Raw genomic sequence first — 20,162 nt, 5'->3', positions numbered from 1 at the left:
TTTATTTATTTATTTATTTATTTATTTATTTATTTATTTATTTATTTATGTTTTTCAAGACAGGGTTTGGCTGTCCTGGAACTCACTCTGTAGACCAGGCTGGCCTCCAACTCAGAAATACGCCTGTCTCTGCCTCCCAAGTGCTGGGATTAAAGGTGTGCGCCACCAATGCCCGGCTCTAGTAGGCTTAATTAAACACCCACACAAATCTCCTAAGATCTTTGCTGTGAGGACAAAATGGTGACACCGAAAATGGTGGCACTTATAATCCCAGCAACTCAGGAGGCACAGGCAGGAGGATTGCCAAAACTCTAAGCCTGGTTTACACATTAAGACTGTCTCAAGACATGGTACCCAATGTACACACTGACCACCCATGAATCCACACCGATGGTTTACTGAACAAGTCAGCAGTGAGACAGTCCCTCATGCAGACTTCCCAAACACAGGTAAACCAGCAGCCCTGGGAGTAGGCGCAGCTTTTACACCTTAAGTGCAGTTAGCACAGAGTGACTTCACTCAAAAGAGCCCAGCATAGAACATGGACTATGAACAAAGTCTCAGACACGGCAGTCTTGGCCAGAGGGTCACAGAGGTGTCTTAATCAAAGTACCTGTCAAGATGGGCTGCAGACATATACCCCAGGCTAATCACAAGAAAAATACCTAGCAAAACCCACCAAGGGCATGAGTCAGAATGCTCAACAGTCTATAACTGTCCAGGTCATCAGAGCTCAGGATGTCTGGGTTTCTCACAGCCAAGAGCCTGAGAGGAAGATGTGTTGTAGCATCCTGATTCTGCTCTGTCACTCCCTGATGAATGGGCTGCCGAATGCAGGATGCTGTGTTACGGCAACTCCCTGCACTGAGTGCACAGTAATTATAAATCTAAACCAGTTCTGTAATTCTTGTGTATGTGTTACATATAAAATCACCTTGTTTTGTGCTGGGGATAGAACCAAGAACCGCACCTAGACACACACACACACACACACACACACACACACAAATAAAATTAAAACCTAAAGAGAAGTATCATCAAAATAACCTATTCAGTTTTATTAGAAAACAAGCTAGATGGGAAGGGTTCCTTCCAAACATGGAGGTTTGATAATTTACAAAGAAACTGTAACACTGCAAAGCATGCTTCAGGCAAGACCCTGTCCACGGTGTGGGGTCTGTCCTCTGGGTGCACCTCCAAACCCAACGTTACTTCATGTACTTGTCCTGCTGGTCAGCCAAAATCTTGGCAGAGGACTTGGCGTCATAGAAGAGCTCGCTGATCTCTTCCACGTGCTCCTTCTCAATGCTGTCCTTCCCGTTGATCTTGGCCAGCAGGTTGGCTGGGGTCAGCAGCTGCACCGAATACCTACAGCAGACAGCATGGTGGTGAACATGAGGCCACTGAAGAGAGCCCCAAGTCAGCAGGCGCATGGACACTGCTGGCATGGCTGAGCTGTCTGCTCCAGTGAGCCCAGGGCAAGTAGAACTTCCTGCCCACCACAATGGAGAGCTGCCACCCAAGAGAGGGCAGATGACACAGGGGTCTCACATTTGCACTTCGGCTGACACACTAACACTTCACATCCTAGCAGTGTGCAGTGCCAACTCAGATGGGGACTTTTAACATGCAGGGAAATCAACACAGGCAACCAAAAGTGCATGCAGGTCCAAGACATGGAAATCCAATTACTGAACGTTCAAACAGCTGACCATTCTCCCTTCACTTCAGGAACAAGAGCCACAGAGTCAAGGGATACAGGATGGCTCAGGGTCTGAAGAACTAGTTTCTCCAGTCACTGCCTCTGAGCCCAGGAAGATCAGCCAAGAGAACACTGTGCATGCACTGATCCCCTGGACCGCTGCCACCAGATCCCTGGAGCACACACAGCATGAGGCCCTCCCCGTTCTGCTGGGAAATGGGAGGACAGTGGTGTGAGCTCCAGCATGGCCCTGCTGGAGACAGAATTCTAAAATTCATTTCTTGATCCTCGGCGCTCTGGACTAGGTACCAGGAGAAGGCCCTTGCCACAGCAAAAGAGTTCCAGCTGGGCGCCCTGTGGCTCACCTCAGAGTGGTCTTGGTGCCAATCTCCCCGAGGTGGTTCAGTGCTTCCTCACTGATGTTGATGCCTTCCGTCTGGGCTCGAATCTTAATGATCTTTGGAGAAGAAAATATGGCTAAGTGTCTCAACTGTTTAGTGTCTAACCTACTGATGGTCACCAGCACTGGGGGAACGTGCCCAGCCACAGTCCATCTGAATGATGTCACAGCCAGGCTAGGATCATCTGACTCCAGGGTACCCCCCACACCCAGGGCAGCTCACAGCTGCCTTTGGCCCTCTCTTCCACTGTTACAGAGAACTGGAGCCACTCCTAGCCTTGCCTGGGAACTTCAAGGTTCCAACCTCCCCTGGCAGCTTGGGTACCATCGCCTATGAACACTCAAGCAAAAGAAGAAATTTTTGTTTACTTGATAAATACGATGGTTAAATAAATCAAAAAAGTTACTTTTAAAGATTTACCAGCCCTCCTAATATCGCTGAGATATCTAATCTATCAAGAGCCTAATGCTTGTTGCACTGAGTATCCTGGTGAGGCTGGAGGGGCGGCCAGCAGGCGGTGAGATGCTGCAGCGGTGGCACGGGGTCCCACGGGCGCAGCGGCACTGAGTGATAAGGGCCAGTGGGATAATGATGTTGTGTGTTGCGGGGCTGAGATAACTCGAGGACTTCGAGCCTCATATAATACAGGAATTTTTCACTCTGGCAGCTTCGTAAACAAGATATCAAGAAGCCGTCGTTTAAATTAAAGCTGTAAAAACAGCCAGAGTAGAGGTGCAGGGGCTGTAAGACACAGAGTCCAAGCACCAGTCTCCAGAGAGGGGAAGGAGAGAGGAAGCTTGAGGCGCTGAGTCTGACAACTCAGGACTCTGCCAGGGGTCAGGAGTCATCCTGTCACTGTAAGCAGCCTGGAGCTAAGGCCAGCAGGCCAGCATGCATTTCAAAGAGATGGCCAGTCCACAGGCCACTGCTGGTGCTGCTTTTATCCAGACAGGCTGCAAGAGCAGAATTGGGGGAAAGCTCTTGACTGGTTCAAGTGGGTCCCAAACACTACAGAGGCCACAAACACATCTGCTGTGCTCCTCAAGGGTCAGGGTCTGAGCTTCTACATGGGCTCTGCCATCAGGTCAATAGCGGGCGGAAGGGCCTAAGGCAGCCACCATATAGGTACAAGGGCTGTGGAAAGAAAGCTAGAAAGGATGCCCCATGTTCCATCAGCCAGCTACATGACTCAAGGACCTGTGACTAACAGCTGGACAAGGAAGACCTCAAGCCAACAGTAAAAATGGCTGTTCAGAGCCTTTGGGAACTAAAAGAGGGACTAGGTTGTACGCAGACCAGCGACAGAGCATGTTCTCAGCATGCATAGGGTCCTAGGGTATATCCCCAGTGCTGCCAGCTCCAGAGAGACACAAACATTGAAGGCCAGAGCTTGGCTGAAGGGAGGGTCAGCACAGCACAGCTCTCTGCTGTGCTGAATCTGTGGCTTGGCTTCCTTCCATAACGCCAGGCATATCTGCTCTCAATGTCTCTAGAATAGGCCAGAGCAATCACTGGAGTGCCACTTCAGCTGCTTGGACACAGGCAGCTCATGAATGAGGTCTTTAATCATTTAATAAGCCACAGGGATGTTTATGAGATGTTGGCACTGGTGGCACCCTGCATACATTTTAAGTTGAGTTTGTCTGTGTAAAATCTACTCTGGCTCCAGCAAAAGTCTGAGGGGATCCTTGAAGCCACCAAGGACAAATCAAAATCCAGACAGGAAGCCACTGAGAAAAGCCTGAGTGGTCCTGTCAGTCACAGTACGGGTATGAGGGGAGGCCGAGCACTCCACAGGAGCTTTGCCTGGGACTCCAAGGTGAGCTACTCTGGGCAGGACCCTAGCTCCATCACTTAGTTTTGAGCTGCAAAACCTAGTTTTCATAAAGCTGTTGAGGATGTTACTGTCCTGTCAGATGCCCTGTTACTGTCTAGCTCACAGAACTCATGTGATAATTTTGCAAAGCAGGGAGAGTCTCTTATCACCATCTTAATGGAATCTGAGTGGCAACGTCCCAAAGCCTCTCATTTACCAGAGAGGGTGTTCTAGATGGCTTCTGTTGTGGTAAACAATGACAAAGGTGACTTGGGGAGGAAAGGATTATTCTATCTCACAGGTCTCAGTCCCCATCCAGGGATGCGAGAGCAGGAGGTCCAGTGAGACCTGGAGGCAGGAGCTGCAGCAGACACATGGAGGGACGCTGTTTACTGAGTGGCTCCCAGGCTCACGCTTAGCTCGTTTCTTAAGCAGTCCAGGCCGACCTAGGAATGGCATTGCCCACAGTGGGTTGGGCCAGCCTACATCACCAGTAATCAAGAAAATGCCCCACAGACAGGCCCAGGCCCACAGGCCAATCTGAGGGAGACAATTCCCCAACTGAAGTTCCCTCTTCCTGAGGTGAGTCAAGTTGACAACCGAGACCAGCTACCACAGGTGTCCAGTTGCTCAAGCCAGCAAAGGGAAGCCACAGAGGAGTGAGTGTCATCTCTTGGCAGTACTAAAAAGCTTAGTACTCAAGGGCAAGTACTTCCTGGTCTACAGTGTGGCTTTGCTTCTGCTCCTGCTGAGGGGTCACCACAGCACTGGCCTGGGAAGTAATGGGCCATTTCAAGACACGGCACCTAGTAGGAGGAAGTTAGGCCACTGGGATGTCCCTCTGAGGAGGGACCCCCGAGTCTTTCCTATCTTCCTTCACTCCAAGCCCATCAAGAGGTAAGTCACCTGCTCTGCTTTGTCCCCTTCATGATACACTATAGAGTTATAAGTTCAAAGAACAGGGTCAAATGACAAACCAAAGCCACTGAAACCACATCCAAAATAACCCTTTTCTTACTTAAGTTGATGACCTTAGGTACTGTCACAGTAACAGAGAGATGTTAGTTAGGCTACAGAGATGACTTCATAGAAAGGGTTCACAAATGGCACTATGAACTGTAACAGCTAGTCTGGGAGATGCCAGATTTGCTGGTGTGTCACCATGAATCCCTGAGTGCTATCAATGAGAAATACTGGCAGAGTCACACTGGAGAACGCACAGTTTCAGGATGTTCCCCGAAGAGAAGAGCCACACCCACTGAGATGCTCCAGTCGCTGTCCCAGCCACTCACTAGCACTATATACAACACTAAGACATCTGTGTAAGCTAAGTTAGTGTTCTCATCTGGCTGGGTTTTTGTTTGTTTTTTTAAAAGTCTAGTCTAGCCTCCAACTCACTACGTGGCTGAGGAAGATCCTCCCACCTCTGCTTCTCAAGTGCTGGGCAAATACAGGAAGACTTCACCAAGTTGAGTTTATGAGGTACAGGGAACCAAAACCAGGGCTTTGTGCATGCTGGAAAAGAATCAGTCTACCAACAAGGTACAGGCCCAGAACGCTGTGTTTGCTTGTTTGTTTCCTTTTGAGACAGAATCTCACTATGCCTAAAACCTGTGATCCTCCTGCCTCAGCCTCCTGAGTGCTAGAATTGCAGGTATTCATTACCACACCAAACAACTACATCATTCGTACTTGCTCCTTTCCTGGCTGATGGCACCCAGTGGCCATTATGCCCATGTTCTCTTTCCTCCCTTCCTCAAGCTCATCAGGAGTATATGGGCCAGACCCACAAGGAGCACAGGCTTCAACCCACCCGAGAATATCCACTCAGAAGAACCCACCTTTCAGAGCCTCAAGGACACTGTGACTTGCTCAGAATAGTGAGCAAAAGCAAGGCCTAGGCTAGCCAAGTGCTGAGAAGTGGGTTGAAAGAGGAGAGGAAGAGTGTGGCATCCAGGGCTTACCTGTTTCATCTCCTGTGGCGTATACAGCATGGTCCTGATGATCATCACCCGGTCCAGCAGGTCCAAAGGGATGCCGTGTGGCGAAGTGATGTCCTCAGTGCCCCTGCAAGTGTCAAAATCACTCCCATCACCGAAGGGGCTCTTAGATCTTGGACAACAGACACATGAGTAGAGGCACTCACAGTACAAGGAGGTAGCTAGCATCTCTGAGTATCAGGGCCAAGTGGCCCTGGCAATAGCTTTATTATCCCAGTTTGGGAAGGGAACACACCAAAATCTAAACCAAAACCAAAACCAAACAGAACCATCTATTTGCCAAATCATCAATGAGTGTTTTATAACTATACCACTAATGTATACATTTTTCTGTTTTGTCTGTTGCTTCAGTCTTAATAACTAGCCCTAATTTCTATTTGACAGCACACATTTATGAACTGCTCCTCTGAAACTATCACCAGGTCTGACCATCTCAGAGATCTGTTGTGTGGATGACTGTGCCAGCCTGCACAGCTATGTGAGTGGCCTGGTCTCAGCACCACAGCCAGCACCGAACATTTTAATTCCTAAATATTTGCTGCTTTAATAATTTAGAAAAAGAGAAAAGGGAACACCTTGATTGAGTTGCAATTCCTTGGTTACTAATGAGACACAAATGTTTTCCCTTACATTCACGCTTTTCTTTCTGAGAACTGTCCAATTACATCTTTTGTTTTTCTTTTCAACCCTTAGCCAAGCCCTAGTCAACAGCCAAGAGAGGAAGTCTGCCAACCTGCCAGACCTGTGCCAGCCGCCTGATGGGACACATGCTGGGCAGACATTGGTGCCCTACAGCCAGCCCAGCCACAGCAATGGAAGCTGATCAACTGTGGGCCTCTGCATCAGGCCATCCTAACCCAGGTGGCCATCAGTCTCCCTAACAGCCAAGTCACAACTGCAAAAAATAACAACTGATTAGAATAACAGAGAGCAAGGCATGCCATTTCAATTTAATTGTTAATATCAAAATATTTGGTTTCAGGGCTGGCGACAGGGTCCAGCAGGCAAAGGTGCTTAACCAAGCCTAATAGTCTGAGTTCAATTCAGAGAGCCCCCGACATGTGTGCAGTGCCACGGGCGTGTGAGCATGTGCACACAGACCAAAAAGGAAGAAGAAAAAAAGATTCAAGCAAGCAGGAAAAAAAAAGCAAAAATCTATTTTGAAATTCTTTCCAAACAGGTGAGTATCAGTGTATATTTTTTATAAAAATAAATGTAAGTAAATTGTATGGCAGAATATACTTGAAACACAGTAGTAAACAACCAGACACAGAGGCCAATGGGTAACAAACTGCATGCCAGGAAACAAAGTGGCCGTATGCACAGAAGGAAGTCAGAGGCACTGCAGTCTGAGCAGGGAAGACAGGACTGGATGCTCATTAGGGCCACAGCAGTCCTGGTTTTGAGGTGAGGAAAAGGTTCTGGAAACAGGCACTGGAGGACAGCTCTGTGTAAAGGGCACTGGCTGCTTTGTTTGGTTTTCCAGCACCCACATGGTGGCTCACAGCTGACTCTAACTCCAGTTTCAGGTAGTCTAATGCCTCCCTCTGGCTTCCACAGGCTCTATGCGTGCATGTAGTGCATAGACATACATACATGTATCTTTATACAATAAGATAAAAAGAAATATATCTGTAAATAAAGTTTGAAAATATAGATAGTAGTGATCGTTGTGTCATACATCAATGAATTTTACAGTTAAAAATGGTTAAAACGGTAAATGTTTGAACTGGGCATGCTCAGCAGAGCGCTTGTCTAGTAAGTACAGCACCTTAGGTTTGATCCCTAGCACTGCACGAGACTGGGTGTGAAGGACACGTGCCTGACCTTGGCTCAGTAGACACAATGAGACATTTCTAAAAGGACAGCCATATATATGACTTGGCTACCAATGCAACTTGGTAACAAAAATAGTTATTCTGGGCTAGAGAGGGGCTTAGTAAGAAAGAGATCCTACTCCTTCCAGAGGATCCAAGTTTGGTTCCCAGCTCCACTATGAAGTGGTTCACAACCACCTGTAACTCTGTTCCAGGGGATCCAGCACCCTCTGACCTCCATGGCACTTGTACACGCACATACGGTATACATAAGTGCATGCAGATGGTCATGTCAACAAATGGCTCTATGACAGCTGGACATCTATATCTATGTCTGGATATAGAATCAGCCCTTCTTTGACCATGCACAAAATTAACCCCAATTGACTTATGAACCCAGAGCCAGTGGGTTGAGAGGACCATGTGGGCTTTACAGCAAGCTAAGCAGCAGCACTTGTGGCTTGCAGTCTACCACTGGGAGATAGCCTCATCTGTCCTTGGGTGGCAGGGTGTCCTGACATCACTCCATAGGTGGCCCATACAGAGAGCTCTAGAAAACTGACAAGGAAGCTGGGCAGTGGTGGTGCATGCCTTTAATCCCAGCACTTGGGAGGCAGAGGCAGGCAGATTTCTGAGTTCGAGGCCAGCCTGGTCTACAGAGTGAGTTCCAGGATAGCCAGGGCTACACAGAGACACCCTGTCTCAAAAAACCAAAACAAACAAACATAAAAAAAGAAATCTGACAAGGAGAAAGCCCTTAACAGTGTGACTTCCTCATGTAGCCTGGGTGTCAGATACGATGCAGATGGCACAAGAGGTCGGCAGCTCCTCCAGGGAGAAGACTGTGTGCGACTTGTCATAGGCTGTCACACTCTGTAGACATTCCTAAAGTTCTGTCTTTTAGCATCCTAGCCAAACTATTGCACTCTGGAGCCCAGTCTTCATCCAAATCCAAACCACATTCCTATCTGGTGAGAGCTCAGGCCCTGCTTGCCTACGTCAGTGGAAGCAGCAGTGTGGTGCTGTAAGAGTGGGCTCCCACCGCCTCCTGTGGATGATGTCGGCATGATGGAACCAGCTCTCAGCACCAAACCCACTCTACAGTTCATGCTGGCTAGAGCTTGGTTCTCACAAGCAGGCTGGGATCAAGGGCTCCTTCCTCCTGAGATAGCCCTGGCAACAGGGTCTAAGAGCTACCAGCCTCTGTTGACACCCGCTGGTTTAGGTTAGCTCTGTTGGCAGAGCTCCCAGCAGGGGGCACCATGTGTCCATGCTGAGCCCAGATGAAGCTGTGCAAAAAAAGCAAGTCTCCAGCAGAGCCACAGGTGCCAGGCTTCCTGAGCCAGGGCCCACATGCAGCCTCCAGACGCTAACCAAGTGGCCTTGATCCTCTCAAGCAACTGGTCTGGACCTGGCAGGGCCACTTCCTCCAAGACTACAGGACATACCTGAGATAATGATCTTACCCAGATGGCATCACGGGGTGCCCGAACACACAATGCCCTCATCTACACTTGAACCACAACATATCCCAACCACAAGTGGATGAGGGACACAACGGAGGGGGCTGGTGTTGTAATGCACTACACTCACAGCAAACACCAGTCTACTCACTCCCCAGACTAGCCCACCCAGGGCTACTAGCACCCAGTGTGGACAATCATAGTGTAGACTAAGCTTCTCCAGCAAGGGCCAGTGGCTTTCTTCTATGTGGTCTACCATCATGGAAAGGCAAGCCAGCAGTCTGGGCTTAGTTCAGTGTGGCTTTTGCTATCCTTAATACTCATTGGCCATAGGACCATAGTGTCTCTAGTGACTACTCTCAGGCTTACAAAGCCCCTGGGCACTGTTTCTTGTAATTGTTGTGGGCTTGAAAAGAAACCCTTCACACCCCAGCACTGGAGAGACCAGCCCTGACTGTCCCACAAGACCACAGAAAACCTCTAGGACATAAAACCGCATATTAGGACCTGACATGGGCCTCAGACAAAAGCTGGTACATTCTCTGCAGCTTAGGCCCAGAGTACTTAGGAAAAAAATGGAGTCTGGAAAACCCCTCTACCCCAGCTTTGGGGCTATACTAACACGGGAGAGAATGTATGAACACCTACTATCTAGGGCTCTACTAAAGCTCTCAAGGGGGCTTGAGGGAGGAGGGAGAGCAAGGTACCCCACTGTCACAGCAGGTATGGGGTGGGAAGAATTGGGCCAAGTTACATCATTTAGTTCCCTCACCTAAAGTGAGGCTAGCAATACCTCTCTCTCCACAGGAAACAGGAAGTTAGCTAGCTCATGACATCCCACTGAAGATCAGCTCCATTCGAACATCACCTTGCACACTCTATAGCCCTAAAGACCCCTGGGAAGACATTCCTCATCAGAACAACGCAGAGACACAACCTTGCTTCCTCCCATTTGCCTCATGGCATGCAGGTATACTGAACCAAGGAGAACACTAGCTCAGAAGGAAGGTGGGAAGCCCTGGGCAGGCGTGAGGGGCCTACCTGATGACACAGTTGCCTCGGTTGGATGCAAAGATGACAATGGGGGCGATGGAGGATTCCAGGGCTCGGTGTAGGTAGGTAAAGCATTCGATGTCCAGCATGTGGACCTCGTCGACAAAGAGCACTCCAGGGACCAGCTCAGCCACGCCCTGGTCAATGTACTTGTTCACCACCTTGTTGATCTCCCCTCGCAGTTTATCTAGAGGTGAGATGCACACAGGTCAGCACCAGCCGACAGCTCCCGCTCTGAGCTCGGACTTCCACCCAACCCACCCCTGTAGCCTGTTTCCCCAACTTCGAGGCCCCCACAGGCCCTGGCCCCACTCCAGCTTCAGTTACATCATCTGAAACAGGAACAAACACACTAAAGGCCACAGAACTGGCAGCTTTCCCTAAAGTTGTCTGGCTAACCCCAAGTTGACTGTGCACAGGAAGGCCATTGCCTCCTCACACGCCCCACCCTGCCTTACTAGCTCAGCCTCCCAACCTGATGAAGGTCTGGCTCCCACTAGAACTCAAAGTCTAGCAGATTTGGGAGCCTGGGAATGACAGGAGTTTTCATATGCAAATTTTTCTGTTTTGTGCTCTGTAAATGACCCCTCTTGTGGACCTGTAGGACAATGCTTAGGTTAATTAGCCTTCAATCATGTGCAGTCTCAGTCCTCTCCAGACCGGAAAATGGTTTCAGGCCCTAGAAGTTATCCACAGCTATATAGGCCACACCGGTCACAGCCCAGTCTTGACCAGCAGCAGTAACGCAGTAACGTCTGGTCACAAATAGAACCATATGGATTGCTGCCTCTCCACCAAATCTACCTGCAAGAATTGCCTGAGAACAAAGAGCAAACTCAGGGCAAAAGATGACAGTGGTCAGTGCTGGGTGCAGCACACACACCAGTGACCCCAGCATTAGGGAGGCTGAGGCAGGAGATGCAGCATTCAAGGTGATCCCAGTTCACTAAACAGTGAACCTGTCTCACGAGCCACACAAAGCCAAACAAAACTCCAGACACTGCTGTTCTTGGGGTCTGGAAGAACTGTCTCAGCTGCTCCTCTGGCTGAGACCTCCACAAGCACAGAGACTTGAGTGTTTCACTCACGTTTTAAGGTCACCAACCTACAGGTTGCTAAGAAAAGAAAGCACAGAGGTGGGAAAAGAAGAGTATAAAGGCCACACAAGAGGGGAGTGAAGAGAAGAAGGTGGTATTACCATGACAGCAGAGTTTGTTCCACTTCTCAACCTATCTAGGACCCCAAAGGGACCAGAAACTCTAGGTGCCCAGGACCAGAGAGCACACTACTAGCTGTCTAAACAGAGCACAGATGACAGGGTTTAAGCTGTCATCTCAGAGGTGGGAAGACACCATTCCCACATGTATTTTGCTTAGAGGTGCACACAGAGCCACCAAATTTGGTACCCAGAGCCCTGATCCTGCTGTAGGCCCTGGGGACAGGTAGATCACAGCTCTTACCTGTGATCTCTGTCTTTTTTGGCTTCATCAACTGGCCCATCATAGACAAAATATCTTGCCCACCCTGGAAAAGAGAAGACGCAGTTAGCCAGAGAAGACTCAGTCACCTAGAGAAGACTGAGTGACCATGCTGCCTAAGGAGGTTACCAAACCTAATTCCTCTGCTTCCTATTTATCTCCAATGTCAACTCACTCGGAGATGCCAACCCAAGTCCCCTGGAAAGCATAAGTTTATATTTTCATTCATGTATGTATGTATGTATGTATGTATGTATGTATGTATGTATGTACATTTTTTTGAAACAGGGTTTCTCTGTGTATCCCTGGCTGTCCTGGAACTTGCTCTTGTAGACCAGACAGCCTTGAACTCAAAAATCCACCTGCCTTTACCTCCTGACTTCTGGGATTAAGGCATGTGGCATCATGCCCAGCTTCCTTGATAAGCTTCTAAACACAGAAGAACCCTCACAGCCTCCAGACCTCTAAGAATCAAACAAACTGTTTCCATTGGGAGTAGAGTGAGCAGGGTGACCTCTTTCTCCCACTGTATCTTTTAAAATTCGTTATTCCTGAATTAGTCACAAAGAACCAAAGCTTTTCTGACTCAGCTGTGGCAGTCTGTGGCATCTTCCTGGAAGGACCCTCCTTCTAGGAAGCTGCTCTGCTAATGCTCTGTCCCCTACACAACTGCTTAAGTGCCCCTGACCCTACACTAAGCCTAAAGCTGAGGCTTTTAAGGTCAGTTTGGAGACAGACATCTACATCCTAAAGGCACCTGCTTGCCTAAGACTCTGTCAACAATCACTTGAACAAAGCCTTAAGGGACCCATTCTCCACTGTGGCTGAAGAGGTGGCCTAGGGAAGGATGAAGACAAATGCAGCCTGAAAGGCCACCAGTAAGGAACATATGTACTTTGGATCTTTGAATCATGTTTCTCAGAACTGTGGTTATGGAATGACATCCCTTCCTACTGTTATCAGTCAAGGTCTAAGAGTATACTATGCCTCCAGAGTGGCAGACTCAAAGCTAAAGGTGGTGAGGCTCTGCTAAGTGGAGGGAGGTCACAGTTGTGCTAGGCTTTCAGCAACCGTGATGGTTCCCACAGCACTCATGCCCTCTTGTCAGTAATACCCAGAGCATCCAGGCACGAATCACTGCTGGAGAGAAGCCAGGGAGGAAGCTGGCTAGCTCTGGGCGGGAGGCTTGGCTGGGAGAAGAAATAGCCCAGGAAATCATCTGTGACTGGTGCACTAGAATGGGAACAAAAGAGTCCTGCTAGCTCATGCCCATGTTAATTGCTGAACATCACTGAGAGAAAAGGAGAGCCTGCTACAAAGTGGCAGCAAGACCTTGCCGATTCATCCCCAGAGCTTCCAGGCAAAGAAAAAAGACTGTGTGCTGCCTGAGTGTGCCTCCCACAGCAGACGGTGTGCTGCCTGAGTGAGTGGGTGTGCCTCCCACAGCAGACAGCAGTACCTGAGGCCGTGCATTGGCCACGTCCAGGTCATGCAAGGTCACGTCCTGTATGATTTCCTTCTTCTTGTGCACATCTCCCTTTGGCAAAGGGACGTACTCTTCAGCTTCAAGGTCAAATTCTGTGGCATAGGTGTCACACCTGCCTTGCCTCTGTAGACAGAGAGACATGAATGCTGTGTGGGTTCTCAGTGCCCAGTCCTCAACCGGCAGAGCTCAGTGAGACAAAAGGTTGGTTCCCAACTGCAGCCTAACGATGATAGCCTCCCTGACAATCCCCCAATGTGCCCGACCCCAGTGTGCCCACTACCCTCTGCCAAGAGAAGGAAGCTATCGGCGGGTTACGGATACCTGAGACTTTCTCCAGAGTCCCCCCAACACCCGTAACTGTACGCAATTCTCGATAAAGGGCAAATCCAGCAGATTAACTGGAGACAGAGGGAGCTGCTCAGACTCTTTTGTAGGTGGGTGATTTACTGCTTGATATCAAGTATTATGCTCATCCATTAAACAGTGAGCAACACTGTACAGGACACTGGGAATCAGATACGAAAAGAATGCCAGCTAATGCCGCACTCCTTCCCACATGCATATATCTTGGGAAGAAAATACCAGAGAGATAAAGGAAGATTAAATACACTGCACATTTCAATTTGAAAATGACTAAAGTTGTTTTGGTCTCTCACCCTGTTCTCCCCCTCTAAACAGGTCTTAGTATTTCTCACAGACTGTCTGTTTTCATGATGAGAAGGTTAAAGAATGAAGATAAGGAAAAGAAACTTTATAATTCGCAGAGGGACAACTCTGCCCTTCCCATGGCATGGCACCAGGCAGTACCCACCCTCCTCCAGCACCCGGGGCTTCCTGTGACACACAAATCAGGCATAGTGCTTTGTCCCAAGAAGGACATTACCTTCACAGCTCCACTGTTTGCTTCAATGTAAATCACATCTCCAGCCTCTACTCGTTCTTTCTGCAAACTTTCAAAAATACTGGGGTCCAGCTGAAAAGAAAACCAGGGTGACTCAGAGAACCACAAGGCATATTTGACTTTCTTCTAGCATGCTACAAAGTGCGTCTCTATGGGATATCCGGAGAGCTATCAACTGTATAGAGCATCCACCAGTGGGGAGCATGTCAGATTGGATAAGGGTGAGTAGTCCAGGAGAGGAGGAGGGCAAGGGAGCCCACAAACCAGCCACAGGGTACCAGAACACTTCTCGCCTTCCTTAGCTTCTGAGGCCATAAAAGAGTGGAGACAGGTTTCCTAAGGGTGGCTCTGGCTGCCTTTCTATGGATGAGCTGACCACAGAACCAACAGCCCTATTGTCCCTGTCTGTTCAACTGCCCTAGGCTCCTCTCCTGCCCTCAAGCAGCCCTAGACCTTTCTATCATAGAACTTGCCTACCTGCTTACCAGGATGGTTTTCTAAGAGGCTCATGATTCTAGAGCCTTGCTTGCTCATCTCCTAAACAGCACCAAGACACAATCACGGATGCATAAAATTAAAAATGAGACACAAGCTAGGACGCTCCCAGGCTCTGAATCAAATGCCAGTGCTCAGGGCCTGCCTATGGTCATGGGCAGACTGGCAAGCACCGGCCTGCGGCTTCCCTGGGCTACCCAGACCCATGCCCTTGGCTCTGACATTCTAAAACAGCATCTTTTAGATGCATCTCTCAAGGCTAAACTTCAAACAGAGCTGTTACATATGTGGTTGTAGTCGAGGAAACTGGAGCTCTAGTCTAAATAAAATTAAAGAGTTAAAAACCAGCACCAGGTAGAAGCCAAACAGGAAAGCATTCTCTATGGCTCCATTTCTGTGAGAGGTCCCCAACTAGTAGACCTACAGAGACAGTATATAGTTTTGTGGCTGCCCGGGCTCGTGGGAGTGGGAGGCACTATCAGTTGCTTGAAGTGTCTTCTGGAGGTGATGGAAATCTTCTAAATTTAGACTGTGGTGATGGTTGTGTGGCTGTATATTAAAATCCCTTAAGATGCAAACTTAAAAGCAATAAACTATATTTTAAATTTGCCCTCAATGGAGCCCTGGAACACTTACCGTCTCAGCTGCAAAGCCAGGAGTCTACCTTGCTGCTGGGTAGAGAGGGGTTGCCAGTGAGGCACTGCTGTAGCAGGACAATGAGTGCCAAGTGTACAAGGCAGGCCCGGTAGAAGACTAACCACATACTCCTTGAACAAACTGAGACACACCCTTCACACTAGACCACTCCCTCGTTTCTGGTTCTTCTAGACAGTATCTCCATTGGCTCCAAGTATCTACAAGTAGACACATTTGGAACTTGTTTTTTTTTTTTTTTCTTTTTAACTTCCCCCTTATTTTCCTCAATAAATTCTCAGGGTAGCCTTATGGACAGGTCAAATTTAAATTGCAGGTCTTTTAATATAGGATACACTTAAGAATATTGTGTGTGTGTGTGTGTATGTGTGTGTTCCTCTCAAGTGTTTTTATGCTGGTTAAGTTCCCAAATGAATTAGCTGAAGTTGTGATTACTGAGAAGGTAATATCTCCCACAAGGAAACCTCATGAGTAGAGAATAAAGCCTGAGCATTGGGTTCAACAGAGAGATCTGCTAAGGCAAGCTCCTGGGATGAAGAACCCCGTTAGGAAAAAGAGAAATGGCTCTATGAAGAAGTGACATTTTTATGCTCTCCATAAAACAGTGACCAAAAACCAACCTCACCAAATCACAGAACCAGAAACATCAGAGTGGAGTAAAGACATAAGTTACCCAGTTGATCCAGCAGCTTCGACGAAAAGCTGAGCCCTGAGAACCCAAATGACTTCTTGGGTTGTACAACAAGCTGCAAGGCAGACAGCATAATGGCTGAGAGCAGAGCCAGCTTGCCATGAGCCCTGGGTGGGCTAATGCAGGCTGATCTGGCCTGTATGAGCAGCTGCCCATTTACCTCTAAGAGAGGGAGCTAACAGTATGTGAAGAATCTGCTGAAGCTGTCAGCATAGGCCCAAGACACTCTCAAGGAAGGTGTGATGACATTTACCAGTCATCATATTAATAACTAATGCAGAGCTGTGACAGATACAAGTTTTATCCCCAGGACTCTGTGAGATAAGCAATTAGCATTCCTAGTTAACAAACTGGTGCTTGAATACCATGCCAAATCATGTGCAAAAGAAACAAAGCTAAGATTTAAACAAGAGTTCAACAAAGCTAAGATTCCCTTTGATTTTAAAGTCTATGCTCTGATCTCAAGCATCCTGGCCTATGTCCTAAAGGATAATAGGAAGATTCTTAAGAGTCAGACCAAAGCCCCACTCATACACTGCAGCCTTTGGGCTTCAACCATGGAAGCCTATCAGGAGCTGCTGTAAGGTTCTGAGGCTCAGGAGCTGTCTGCTCTACAAGTCTGACAGATCCCTCTAGGCACTACTCTCTGTGTGCATCAGATGGCTGGGACCTTGGTTATGATGACCGCTGCAGCTCTGCAGCTCCACAGCTACAGTTCACAGAACTCAGGACACCTTTCCCCAGAGCCACACAGCACTGGAAAGTTAAGGTAAGCGCTCCACATACTCACCTTCAGCTGTTTGGTTCCTTTGGCAGTCTTGAGCCCTATGATTACATGGCTGATAGTTTTGCCATACCCACCCATGGGGTTCTCTGTCTCACAGGGAGTGAGCTCTGTCACCTCCCCTTCATAAACCTCCTTTGTCTCCTTTATCCGCAGCCCTGAAAGAGATGGCAAGTGGGCCATGAGAGGTAGAACCATTTCTCAGACACCACCTTTTTCTCACACACCTACATCCCAAAACTCTAAGTCATAAACATCTATGATAAACCAACCTTAATAATTTAAGCGGAAGGGTATCACTGTGGACAGAAACACAGTAGAGCCACAAATGCAAACTGGAGGTGCCGTAGGAGAGAGCTGACTGCTCAACCTTAAGGACTGATTTTTGTTTTAATTTTGTGTGCCCATGTTTGTTTATGGGAAGACGTGCATGTGGCTGCAGGTGCCTCACAGGCCAGAAAAGGGCATTGGAACTGGGTTTAGAGGCGGCTGGGGGCCACCTGCATGAACACAGGGAGCTAAACTCAGGGAGTAGCAAGAGTAGCACAAGACTGAGCTGCTCCCATGATCCCTGATTTCAACCTAAAAAAAATTTAAATCCCTTATTTTGTTTGGATATGTGTAGGTACGGGAGTGTATGTGTGGAGGTCAGAGGACAAGTTGTCAGCCATTTCTCCCTTTCCACCAAGTGGATCCTGGGAGTTGACTGAAGGTAATTAGGCGTGTACCTTTAACCACTTAACTATCCTAACCACCCTTGATTGTTGGACCTCTGGAGCTCAAATGGTGAAAGGAAAGGATCAATCTTTAGTTCTGATGACCATATATATGCCATGGTGTGTGCATATGCTAACACATTCTCAAGCATATGCATTTATTTATTTTTTTACTTTATGTATATTGGTATTCTGCCTGTTTGTACGAGTGTGTCAGGGTGTCAGATCCCCTGGAACTGGAGTTACAGACAGTTGTGAGCTTTTATATGGCTGCTGGGAATTGAATCTGAGTCCTCTGGAATAGCAGCCAGTGCTCTTAACTACTAAGCCATCTCTCCAGCCCTGATCTTAAACTCTTAATCCTCCTGCCTCTCCCGAGTCCTGGGATTATACATATATGCTGTCACATCCAGTCCTGAATTTAACTTGTAATAATGTTAACAGAATGTCGTATAGGGAAGATTCAGCTGCCTGCTGGAACCTCACTGGGAAGGAATGAGGAGCCACATGTGACACGCACCAGAAGCCTTATCTACAATTTGCTTCAAAATAATCTTAAGGGTACTGATGAAGCCTTACGCTAATCCAACTGTGAGCTGAAGCTGGTGACGCCATGCTTGATGACTTTTGTACATTTTCCATGGTTAAGTTAAAAAGAAAAACAAACACTACTCCCACCCTCCAGCCAGAATGCTAACAGTCAAAAGGTATAGCAAGAATTCAGTTTGAAAAGCTACATTAAGCCGGGCAGTGGTGGCGCACGCCTTTAATCCCAGCACTTGGGAGGCAGAGGCAGGTGGATTTCTGAGTTCGAGGCCAGCCTGGTCTACAGAGTGAGTTCCAGGACAGCCAGGACTACACAGAGAGACCCTGTCTCGAAAAACCAAAAAAAAAAGAAAAGCTACATTAAGGTCTATGTGCTGCTGGTGGGAATGTAAATACTGTGGTATAATCGGCTGCAGCCTACCATCCTTAGGTACACGGCCAGAAGCATGAGGACAGGCAGAACCAAGTGGCACAGACAATAATGACCACTGTGGCATCACTTATAACAGCCAAGCAGTCTGTCAACACTGGAAGAGAAAATGAAGTTATGGTATGCTCACACTCGGGAATACTTACCACCCAGCAGTGGAAAGGTTACAGTTACATGCAACAGTATAGATGAATTCACACAGAGAACACACTGGGAAAGGTGCCATCAGAGCAGAAGAAAATACATGTGAAGTCCAAAAGCAGGCGTGACTTCTCTACAGTGTGAGACATCAAGACCATCCCTCACTTGGAAAGGAACAGTGACGGAGAACATGGATGTTTTGTGCATTTTTCTGCACATTAGCACAAAATAACTAAGTCAGTTTAGAAGGTAAAGTATAAGTAAGCGCCACTGTGGGACCTGGTGAGGGAGGAGCAGACCCCATTGAGGATACTGCTCTGCTCCTCTGTTGACTCTGTGGTCATGGTTCTCAACTCCAGACCCATTTAAGGGACGCTGCCATCCCTCAGCCCATCTGAACCCACAGCATCTGCTCCAAAGGTCATAAGCTCTGCAGAAGACCCTAAAGTTAGGCTCAGCAGAGCCCCAATGTAGAGTAAACAATGCCCATTCTTCTCACAGGAGTGGCATGATGGCTGCTCCTGATCGACGGATGCCAATCGCTGGCACTCGGCTACCTGCTCTGATATGGAAATCTCACAAGGCCACACGGGCAGGGTGTGAACACTCTCTATCACCTCCCCATCTCAAATGCGGCCATTACCTTATCATGGGCTCAGTGCCAGCTTTCTCTCAGAAACCTAATCAGGACAGACACACCAATAGTCCAGTTAGGGAGACCATCCACCTGATAGCCTACAAATGGAGGTGTTGGAACAGCCCCAAGCAAGGGCCACACTGCTGCTTTATTTACCCAATTCTCAGCTTCTGAGTACCGAGAACAGAATGCTTCCAACCGAGTACAGCGGAGGACTGTGACAACCCAGAAACTGTCCTTTTGAGTGAGCTTACAACGAATCTTACATATCCCCTGAGAGCAGCTCCTTTGACTGCAAACCAAAATTCCTGCAGGAGGGGCAGAGGCTGCCCATCGCTCACTGGTGCCTCTATTTGTTAGCCGCTGCTCTGTGCTGACAAGCAGGCAGGGTTGTGGGTGACAGACAATGAGACCTGCTGTTTGCTAGGAGAAAGGCTGAGCGTGCTATCTCTGGCAGAAATGACACAAATGACGGGTTTCATCTGCTGGCTCAGGTTTCTGAACCCCTGACAGGGACCTTCATCACATCAAGGAAATAGCACAGACTCCTGGCTTTTCATTTCTGGTCAGTATACAGTTTCCCCCACAACCCCACCCCCTCTGCCAACCCCACCAGAATTCAAAGGCACAGGGCAGGGAGATGAGCAGGCTTCCTTTCTGAAGACAGTAGATGGCCTGCCCTTTCATGATATTCAAGGATGGAGAAACTTCTCTTTACCTTGTTCCCATCAAAAGATGGGTAAACCCTGGCCCGCTCAGAATCTCCAAATCAAACCCTCCAAACCCTCTGCTGGGCGCGAAGGTAACTCTTCTGCATTGTTCATGGCTCATCCATGGCTGGGCGCTAAGGTAACTCATCTGCATTGTTCATGGCTCATCCATGGCTGGGTGCTAAGGTAACTCATCTGTATTGTTCATGGCTCCTCATCCATGGCTGGGCGCTAAGGTAAC

At 48.2% G+C, this 20,162-nt stretch overlaps 1 protein-coding gene across 1 annotated transcript in view; it reads right to left on the bottom strand.

Annotated features, from left to right (window-relative positions):
- Positions 1-1,032: 1,032 nt before the first annotated feature.
- Ruvbl1 (RuvB like AAA ATPase 1) overlaps positions 1,033-20,162 on the bottom strand; it is a 31,089-nt gene continuing 11,959 nt past the window's right edge. Inside the window, exons 4-11 of the mRNA XM_028782980.1 lie at positions 16,748-16,899; positions 14,100-14,189; positions 13,190-13,339; positions 11,713-11,776; positions 10,241-10,439; positions 5,884-5,986; positions 2,068-2,159; positions 1,033-1,368 (exon numbers count right to left, since the gene is read on the bottom strand). Coding sequence (XP_028638813.1) covers positions 1,209-1,368; positions 2,068-2,159; positions 5,884-5,986; positions 10,241-10,439; positions 11,713-11,776; positions 13,190-13,339; positions 14,100-14,189; positions 16,748-16,899 — 1,010 coding nt within the window. The 3' untranslated portion in view covers positions 1,033-1,208. The remainder of the gene's footprint in view (positions 1,369-2,067; positions 2,160-5,883; positions 5,987-10,240; positions 10,440-11,712; positions 11,777-13,189; positions 13,340-14,099; positions 14,190-16,747; positions 16,900-20,162) is intronic.

The sequence above is a fragment of the Grammomys surdaster genome, unplaced genomic scaffold (assembly GCF_004785775.1).
Source record: "Grammomys surdaster isolate TR1022 unplaced genomic scaffold, NIH_TR_1.0 948, whole genome shotgun sequence".
In the NCBI taxonomy this organism is placed as follows: domain Eukaryota; kingdom Metazoa; phylum Chordata; class Mammalia; order Rodentia; family Muridae; genus Grammomys; species Grammomys surdaster.
Note: the sequence above shows the minus strand (reverse complement) of the source record. Positions and strands in the feature narration are given on the sequence as shown.